Source organism: Athene noctua, chromosome 5 (assembly GCF_965140245.1).
Source record: "Athene noctua chromosome 5, bAthNoc1.hap1.1, whole genome shotgun sequence".
NCBI lineage: Eukaryota > Metazoa > Chordata > Aves > Strigiformes > Strigidae > Athene > Athene noctua.
The window spans coordinates 24422924-24433173 of NC_134041.1; the positions used below are offsets into that span (position 1 = coordinate 24422924).

General features: G+C 35.4%; 1 protein-coding gene across 6 annotated transcripts in view; it reads left to right on the forward strand.

The window, feature by feature from the left end:
- EEIG2 (EEIG family member 2) overlaps window positions 1-10250 on the forward strand; it is a 34839-nt gene that overhangs the window by 19645 nt on the left and 4944 nt on the right. Inside the window, exons 6-11 of one of the 6 annotated variants that reach the window (XM_074906714.1) lie at window positions 2620-2726; window positions 3676-3771; window positions 4347-4533; window positions 4624-4751; window positions 5147-5216; window positions 6769-9212. In XM_074906714.1, coding sequence (XP_074762815.1) covers window positions 2620-2726; window positions 3676-3771; window positions 4347-4533; window positions 4624-4751; window positions 5147-5216; window positions 6769-6811 — 631 coding nt within the window. In that variant the 3' untranslated portion in view covers window positions 6812-9212. Of the gene's footprint in view, window positions 1-2619; window positions 2727-3675; window positions 3772-4346; window positions 4534-4623; window positions 4752-5146; window positions 5217-6768; window positions 9213-10250 lie in introns of those variants that run through there. The other 5 variants (XM_074906716.1, XM_074906715.1, XM_074906717.1 and 2 more) reach the window with 5 other exon arrangements.

Genomic DNA, 10250 nt, shown 5'->3' on the forward strand with positions numbered 1-10250 from the left:
TTCTTTCCAGAAGGGGTTGTTAGGCGTTGGAATGGGCTGCCCAGGGAGGTGGTGGAGTCCCCATCCCTGGAGGTGTTTAAGAGTCGGGTTGACACAGCGCTGAGGGATATGGTGTAGTTGGGAAGTGTCAGTGTTAGGTTAATGGTTGGACTAGATCATCTTCAAGGTCCTTTCCAACCTTGATGGTTCTGTGATTCTGTAACTCTACGTAACAGCAGATGACAATTTTGTCTAGATCAGGTTTAAACCAACTTAGTTGTATTTTGCTTGCACAAGATATCTAGGGGAGGGGCTGATGAAGTAATTATTTCAAAATAAATTTGATCCCTTGAGTTCTAGTTTAAGTAAAATTTTTCTTCAGTTCACATCAATAAAAAATTGTGGAGGTTTATTAAGCATAAAACATCTTATAAGGCTCAAGAAATACCTAAGCTACAGATGAGGAGATGCTTGAAGAATATGCAGGAGATATATTGCTATGTGTGCCATAATCTTTTAGTATCTGTTGTTTGCTGCTGACAGAAACAGGATGTGAGGCCAGACAGACCTTTGGTCTGAGACAACATGCTTGTTCTCATGTTAGCCATTTCACAAACAATCTAAGGCAGAGTTCCAAGTATTACATATAACTTGAAAAGAAAAAATGAGTTTAAGGAAAATAATCTGGAAAATATTGCTAGCTTCACCCTTGTTATGTCAATCTCTGCTTTTTTGTGGAGGTTCTCAACTTTCATTCATACTTTCAGACTTTATGGTGGATCAAAGGTATCTTCCATTGTAAAGATATAGTGTAGCAGTTTGTAACTACACAATAAACCACTTCAGGACAGATTAGTTTTTTAAAGCAAAATACTCTCATAAACTGAATTAATGTAGGCAATCAATGTCCCCCTGAATAATCCAGTGAAGAGGGATAATGATCTCATACAGGCTTAATCTGTAGCAGTAAACATATACTGAAGTCTTCTTTAAATAAAAAAGGTTGTGTTTAAAGTTCAGAGAGGCTGCAGCTCCAAGAAAAGCAGCATGATCTCCTAACTCAGTCTGAGATGCAAGTATTAAGTAACTCATGACGTGTAGGTTTTATTAGGACAATCGAGAACTGTTTCCTGTAACAACGAGAGACTGTGCATTACTGCTGTGGCTGTATCCTTACCGTTGTTTCTGAGGAGATCTGGGAATGTTGCCTGCACCAGTCTAGCTCATATGATTCACTGCAGGAACTCTTCAGTGTCCCCTTGCACCATTAAAGGCCTTTTCACCTCTCTTCTTCAATAAGAACAGAACACTGTGAAATCTCATCTTGTGCATACTGAATAAATAGTAAGAGGATATTATCTGAATTTGTTTGATTGGGCAAAGCTTTTCTGTATCCCTGGTTATTTACCACCTCTTGATTTGAGTCAGACCTATTAACACATCACTGATACTGATAAACAATTTCTCAAAGGCAGCTAACCAATCATTACTCTTGTATGCTAATAAAACTATGTATTTGGTACCAGCCAGTAAAGAAAGTAGTTGAAATTAGTACCTAAATATTTTTCTGGCTCCCTAGGAAAAAATCTCAAACAGAAATCATTCAGACTTGGCATTTTCTTCCAAACTCTGATGATATAACCATTTCCTGGAATGTAAACTTTCAACACAAACAGAACAAAAAATTTATCTAATCCAGATGTTCTTCGTAGAAGGAAAAATAAACCTTAAAACAATTTCACAAGCTGGAATCAGCTACATATTTTATGAAGAAGCCTAAAAGGTTTGATGTCTGATCTGGGGTGACATCCCTGAAAGCATTCAGTTCTTGCTTTCAGAAGTATGTTAGGCAGTTAAGTCACACAAACATTACATTTTCAGAAGTGCTTTGTCTCTTTCTCCTTCCCAAACGTAAGAGGGGATATGTTACTGTACATAAAGACAGTGACTAATTTATTGAATATGTCAAATCTAAAAATGTCAACAAATAGTCATTTGTATGCAGACCAACAGTTCGTTCTCAAAATCAGAAAAAACAAAGCATTAAAAAACCTCTAGGTAACATCTTGAAATGTATTTTAGTTGTATTTGCTTGCAAGAGATTACTTTTGCTTTGTCATTTTCTAATTAATTTATTTTGCACAAGCCAAGCAGGCCAACTGTCATGCCAGCTTGTTGGGTTTTTTTCTTTTTTAATTTACCAGCTTGTCATGTATTCCATGAAGTACTGAATTATGTATATTCTTAGCATGTAAATTATCCTGCAATTTATACACTTTAAAGAAAACAAACAAACTTCAAAATAAACACATATCACTTTACCAATCATCAAAAAAAGAAAAGCCTTTCCAAGGATCCCCAGAAGCCTGAAGGACTGAGGGCTGAGCAGGTGGATTCTGTACATGTCCTGAAGCTCAACAGCAAAAGCTTTGTTGTTTTTTTGTTGGGTTGTTTTTTTGGTTTTGGTTTTTTTTTTTAACAGGGGACTAGGCAGTATGTTTTCAGAAAAAAAGTTACAAGCCTATTAACATGAAGCACAGCATGAATTATGCCATTTTACTTGAAAAGAAAAATCTGTGCTGATCAATTTAGAGGGATTACACAAAAGTACAGCAAATCTTAACCGCATTTTTCTTACAGGCCTCCTTCCACAGCAATGTCTATAGCAATTGCTGGAGAATCAGAATCATTGCATGAAGACAGGAAAGGCGGAGAAAACTTAAAAGTAGTACATCTGGGCATAGCAGGTATAAAATAATGCTCTTAATTTCTCAATTCTTTTATAACTGGCTTCATAGCTTCAAGGAGATGTACTAAATACTTCAGATATTAAAGGGATGCTGACAGTTGGCCCACAAAGGGACCTTCTTTGGTTATTTGTTGAGACACACTCTCCTAGATAACACCAGTGAAATATCTCTTTTTTACTTTTGTAATGGTTTTTTTAATGGAAAGAAGGAACAGAAATTTGATTGATAGCCTGCCTTTTAACATTTAAAATATTTCATTTTCTGTGCGACACATTTCTTGATTTGCTTTGGGTATTTTGACGGAGCATTAAATTTTGCCCTTGATTTTCAATTTACAAATCACAGGCATAGGTATAACTGAGTAAATTCTGAGTGGTAGAAGTCCTAAGTATTGTTTAAAATTGAAGTAGTTACTCTGAAATTTAGACTAGAAAAAAACCCCAAACTATTAAAACACTTTAGTACATCTTGAAATTTGGGATTTTTTTGCTGTGTTTGGGTGTGTGGGTTTTTTTACAAGTTTCAGGCTCCTCTTAGGAGCTTAATTTGCACCTTAAACACATCTTAAGTTGTCTTAACCACAGTTACTTTTTCAAGCAGAAAACATCTTGCACACCATTCTACTATGGTACTGTGGAATGCATGGTGATCTCTTCAGTGTCTACAGTGTAAAAACATCTAAAAAGACATTTCATATAAATCTTTCTAACCCAATGGTACTCTCTGTTTTACTCAGAAATGTATTATGATTTTTTGGGGGGCAAATGCATATTTGTTAACACACATGGTACTTTTACAGCACTTGAATCTTCAAAGGGTTTGTAGAAAACCAGTGTCAAGTCCCTAATCCCTCTGGGAAATCTGACATTTGAGTCTAATCAAGATTACAGGCAAAGTAATAACAGAGCTGGCTTTAGCAACAGTATCTGACTTGCACGTGTTACAGATATCTCATCAAAGAGTGCCTCAGTCCCAGATGAACTTGGTGCATGTGGACATTCCAGAACATCAAGCTATGCAAGTCAGCAGTCGAAATTGTCAGGTAGCTGTTAACAATTGTGTTCTGAATTGTTGGGGTTTATTTACTTTCAGTTTTAGACCATAGAAGATAAGTATACTTTACATGTTAAAAAAAAAAAAAAAAGGTTTGTGGTTGAAAGCTTTTTCCTAGGAGTTTCAGATGTGGGGAGGGTAACATTTTTTTTTCCTCTTAAAAAACACAATGAATTACCTGTTTGGATATAAGACAACTTCTTCCCTTAGCTCCCTCCAATTAATGTATATGAATGAGATTTTTACCTCTTCCATGTGTAAAAACAAGTAACTTAAATGGAGACTTTAAAAGCTGGTAGGGGGAGTAATGACATCAAGTTGTTATATGTGTTATGAAGCAAGAGCTATTTAGAACAAAAAAAAACCCAATATGTGCTAGAATACAAAATCTGAAGTGAATTGCTTAGTTGGTGTACATACATACATACATACATACATTCATAAGGCTTCTGAAGTCTCTAAGAAGACAAACCCCAAATTCTGCTTTTGGGATGGTAAGATACAAGTAATGATCTTGGCTATCAAGAACATAACTAACCTAGCTCTCCTGCGCTTTCCCAACAGGATATAGCACATGTCACTCTAGATCATCCAGTCTGTCTGAACTCTGCCACAGGAGAAACACCTCGGTGGGTAGTACCTCAACAGGAATTGGAAGTATTCTAGAGCCATGTGAAGAGACTGAGACAAAAGTAACTGAAGCTAATACTGATACAGCTGTTAAAGTTGCACCATCAGAAAAACTCAGCAGGTACACTTAACTGGAAAGCCTTTCCTAGCAGAAATAAAACTTAATTTACTGTATCACTTTTAAGAGCTCTAAATAATTTCTTTTTTGCAGGCATCCTGTCAAGCAAGACTCTGTGGAGTCACAGCTGAAAAGAGTTGATGCTACCAGAGTTGATGCTGATGATATAGTTGAAAAAATACTCCAGAGTCAAGACTTCACTTTAGACTCAAGTGCAGAAGGTATGGAGATAAATAAGCAGCTTAGGGAAAACTGGTGCACGTTACAGGCCTTAGGAATATCCCTCTCTTCATGGTCCCTGTTGCTTGTAATCATAGGGACTGTGCATATGGATCACTGCATTTTCTGCTTCATCCTGTCTCCCAGAAGTTGAAAAGACCCTTGCATGACTCGGGTAACTTTCCCACAGAATCACTTTAAGCGTGAAAAGAGCAGGGAAAAATCTACGATGAAGGTAGTTTCTCCAGCCTATACCATGAGAAGTTTGTTTTTTTATTACTTAAAACATCTGCATCTGAAAGTATCAGTTACAAATCTGGCAGATTTAAAATTACTCAGTTTTAGCTAGGGCAACATTAAAGGAAGCTTATATGTGTTATATTCCCTTGCTTTTTAGAAGAAGGTTTAAGATTATTTGTGGGCCCGGGTGGAAGCACTTCTTTTGGAAGCCATCATTCATCTAACAGGTATGTAGCCTGAAAAAATCCATAGGTAATACTAAACCATAATGCGTCTTATACAACAATTATTCTAGATACATATTCTTGATTTTTGTATCTTTCTGTTCTGTATTAAAAGCACCAAAAGAACTAGATTGTCAGATTTTAAAACAAAACACATAGGTTAGTTCCAAAATAGAACTGATGTGTCAGCCATAAGAATTAGAACTTTTAGGGGTTCTGAAGAGTCTCAGTTCCAAAGTTTTCACATATCAGCAATGTTTCAGTATGGACAGAGGAAATAGGAACCAGTTTGAAATCTTAGCTCTGTAGATTTACTATGTTACTCTCTGGACCTGGAAGAAAGTCTTAAGTGGTTTACACATCTGCCTTTACAGGATCAAACTTTTATGTCTTCCTGAGAACAAGGCTAATTTTCTTCACATAGTTTTGCTCCCAACTCCTTCTCTTTCCATATGCTACACTATTTGTTTCAATGGCTTGTTCATCTTTCAATTATTTGTAGCCCTAAACAGTCTCCTTTGATAATCTGCTTCAGATTATGTTCTTGTTTTAGAACCAGGGAGAAATTTTTTCTTTTCTAAACCTTCTTCAAATACTCTGTCTGATATGTGACTTTACCTGAATGTATTGGTCTTGTCATATGAGAAAACATTAAAAACAGTCCAGTGTAACCCTTGAGATTCTTCTTGATCTCAAGAAATTAGCATAGCATCAGTATTTCAGCAAGTACTTCTGGAATTAGGTATAAAGGTGGTCAATAATGTGTTGAAAATCATAAAAGAAATACATTTTATGCAAGTAATATTGACAGTTGAAAGAAGTCATTGGCTTGTTTGCAAACTGGGCACACTAATGTGCAGGGGTTGCAGAGCACACTATAGCAGAATAGGGAGATCTGTGCTAATTCAGTTGTTGGAACAGTTCAGGCATTATACTAAATCCAGAATATTATACTAAGGCAGAGTTTCCCATATTAATTTTTACATAGTACTACAATTTGCCATGTAAAACAACCCGCTATGCTCTGTCATGTGGGGGATGAGGCAGCTTTGTTTACAATTCTGTGTGAACAAAAGACTCAAAGATGTTTTTCTTGTATCTTGACATAAGAAGCCTAACCTTTTTTTTTAAATACACGTATCTCTATATGTATAAATGTAGGTTAAAAAGTATTAGCTGCATATGATACTAGCTGGGGTGGGAGGGGTACCCAAAAGGTAATGTTTAAGGAACTACAGAGTCCAACAGTAACTTGTCAGTAACTTGTGTTATTTATCATTCTTCGTTTTGACTGTATCATAACACAAAATGCTTTAATGCATTAAACTCTAGGTTACTCAGTGGCATGGTAATTAAGCATGTTTTCTACCCTTCACATTTAGCTGTTTGACTGGGATTTATTTGTTGGGTATTTTTGAGCGGGGGGGGGGGGGGGGGGGGGGGAGGTGGTGTTGGTTGGGTGTTTTTTTAAACAGTAAATGCTAATCTGTGATACTTGCTGTTTAGATTCCACTCCAATTGGAATTGAACTAACTTCTTTCAAATATTCTTTCAGAGCAGGATCTGGAGCATATGAGCAGGTGGTGATAAAACGCTAGACTAGAATGACAAAACAAAAACTTGGAGCTCTGGCATTGATACTTCTGGTTTTGTTTGCTCTGTTACAAGAGCTGTGAAAGCCAAAATGAACTCAATGGGGTCTTTTTTTGAAAAGTAATGGAATGCCTCTTGCTCAGAGCTTCATCTTCTGTGGTATGAAGGCAATGTTTAGCTATGTATACCTTGTGTGAGCACTTGAACTGTTTTTGTAAGCTCTATCTGATGTTAGTGGAATTATTTGCTTTTTAAGTTGTGTGAAATTTTTGGAAGCGTGATGAAGTGAGTCCCATTTCACTATTTTATACAGAAGATCACTTGTGGTGATGTACTTTGTTTGTAATTTCTTTTCTAAAGAAGCTTCTGAAAGTTGGTCTTAAATGAACCTGAAGAAATTCAATAGTCAATTTGATCCTACCTGCCATTTTAGTCTTACAGAAGCTAATTACTTCTATTGAGTCAAAATTAAGGCCTCCACAAAACAGTTCAGCTATGTTTTAACTTAACCAAAACTTAAGAGTACTGAGTCTAACTTCATTGTAAGATTGAAAATAGAGATTAATTTCATATGCATTTTTAAAAAAACAAACTAAATAGATCTCAACCAGCCAGTCATGAGATGTGTTAACTGTAAATGAACTCTAGAGGCTTAAATGCATCAAATGTGACATATGTTTTTGTGCAATTGACAAAAGAAGTGGGGTTCCACATCAAAATACTGAGGAACAGTAGTGTATTATCAAGAAAGCTGGGTTGATTGTTAAATCTGGAGTTCAAAAGCTGATTCCACAGAAGCAATCACTTCAATGGGATGGTACTGTTTACAAACCTAGGCAGTAGTTTACTACCACTTAAAACTTTTTATTGTAGCTTACTCCTTCACAGTTGGTGTTTTGCTTGTGTTTTGAATGTGCCTTGCAGGATTGGGGAGGCAGAGGGAGATTAAACTATTTACCAAGCAACTTAAGCTTTAAAACTAGGCAAATATCTATGCTATAATCAATATAACTTATTAAGAGAAGCACTTTATTGTAAACATACTCTGAAAAAGTCTTACTGTGCAACAGATTTGTTGAATGCTTCCCTTGTCTATCTGTCCACTGTTACATTAAGGTCAATGTACTGTATTTAAATTTGCACAAATAGTGGTTTGCCTGACAGAAGAAAGATGAAGGATCTCTTAAAATTTTCATTAAGAATTACAAGAAAATCCATTTTTAAAGGGATGTATTAGGTGACACTTCTAGTTCAGGCTTGGCTCTGCTCTATTTAATTGCAAACTGCAAATGCCCTTAATTTTGTTATGATTAGTTGTATTGTTTATTAGTAAGGCTTGTATTAAAAAAGAATACAAATAGCATGGCCACTTCTGAAAGCTCTGAATGCTTCAAATTCTGCTCAGAGTTATGTTTGATACCCTTTTACTGAAGGCCATATTTAATTAGGAAAAGCAGGCCTTCTTATCCATAAATCCACAGTAGAATTAAACTATTCATTTGTTTTTTTAGGAAAGTTCAGATTTTAAAGCTTGAGTACAGTTACGGAATATGATGAACAAGCTGTTTCTCAGTTATGGTACTTAAATATTTTTATTTCCTACTGTTAATCTCTTTAAAGTGTTTTAATGGATAATAGAATACAAATGTATTTTAGCTGCTGTTAATAGAAGTGTGGTATTATCTATTTCTGTCCTCCACAGGAACCTTAAACAGAAACCACATAACTAGTTGTATACAACTATCTCTCAGAACATGACAGTTTCCTTGCCTGTTATACAACTAATTTAAACCAGAAAAAATCCTCCTACAAGCCAAAAGATGCATGAAATTTGAATCAATTAGTTGCTTTCAGTACTCTTTACTGCTACACTTGTTGACGAAGCTATTAAAACTAGTAGTAGTTAGATGGTAGCTTAAGTTTACTAGGAAAAATAGGCATAGTTTGAAGAAAACAAGACTTTTAAAAAAACATTTTACAGTTACTTACATAATTAAGGGGATTTCCATAGCCCAGATTTGTATTGTGTTAAAAAAAGAGAGCTAACTGCCATAGATTAGACACTTTGTTGACTAGAAAACAATTATTTTCTAGCCTGAGCAGATCTTTTAAATAGGAGGGAAGTTTACATAGAAATCAAGCTTTTATTAAAACTGTATCCTAGTAATTTATTGTTATGACTTAGAGTTACAACTCTTTAAAGTGATTCTCTAATTGTGCACAATAAGTGGAATGTAACCTTCCTATTTCGATGTAGTGTTGGGGTTTTTTTTGTAAACTGTTACAAGAATACTGGAGAATCTCACAGTAAACTATTTGGGATGTATTGGTGGTTTGTTGCTTTGGGTTTTTTTACTGTATTTAAATACAAATCTCTCAGACATTCAATAAACTCATGTCTTCAGCTTGCAATAGTTCCTAAGCAATTATGTCTTTTTCTCCATGCAAAACCAAACTCAACTAGAAGTTTGTGTCTATTTCAGTTTCTCTACTGCTTTTCAAACTTTACTTCTGCAGCTTATTAAACTTCATCTCCAGTCCACGTATGTAATGGCACCATTACTAGGGCATAGTTTTTTATCTGTCTCCTGGAGAAGGAAAGTAATGTCAGTCTTAAGCAAATGAAAAAATAGTTTTAAAGTGAGGCATATATGTAGGTTAATTATTAAACAGACTCCACACCAGCAGTATTTGGAGACAGAGAGGGCACTGTGTATACTCCCTCCTCACCTTGCAAATGACAAAATGAATCCTCCTCAGTTGGGTGTAAAGACTTACTACTTTAACTTCTAATACAGTTTGTATAACTTTGTAAATTACCTTCTTGTTTTTCTAACAAAACTATCTGGGGTATGTATTTCTTTTCTCATCCATGCATTCAAAATAACCAAGTTTTTTGATACTGCAGCAAGCATCTGTTCTTACATTTAAAAAGCTAGACTGGTAAACTATTTGGCACTCAGATCAGCTGAGTAATCAACTGTATAGCAAGGATTAAGAGAAGTAACAGTACCATGTATAACCAACTCCAGACTCAGCTATCTTTGAATTCAAAAAGGAAGACAATTTTCCTAAAGTTTCAGCAGAAAATCCTAGAATTTCTTTTGTGGGTTGTTGTCTCTCTTCTGGTTTTATGAATAAATAGTTTTCTTACAGAATAAAAGGCCAACCGCATCAGCAAACAAATCCTCTAGTTAAGGAACTCACATTGGAGAGTTCTCTCAGAAATATGACATATACATGAATATATATAAAACATTCATAGATGCTAGATACCTTCCTGAATACCAGCAGCTGCAAATATGACGACTAGGGGATTTTTAAAAAATACTTTGCTTTTTCTACTTGTTTTTTTCTACTTTTTAAAAATGCTTTACTTTTTCTATGTTTTTTCACACTGATTCAGTGATGTGTATGCTGTAGGGAAAATGAGTCATTTAGACA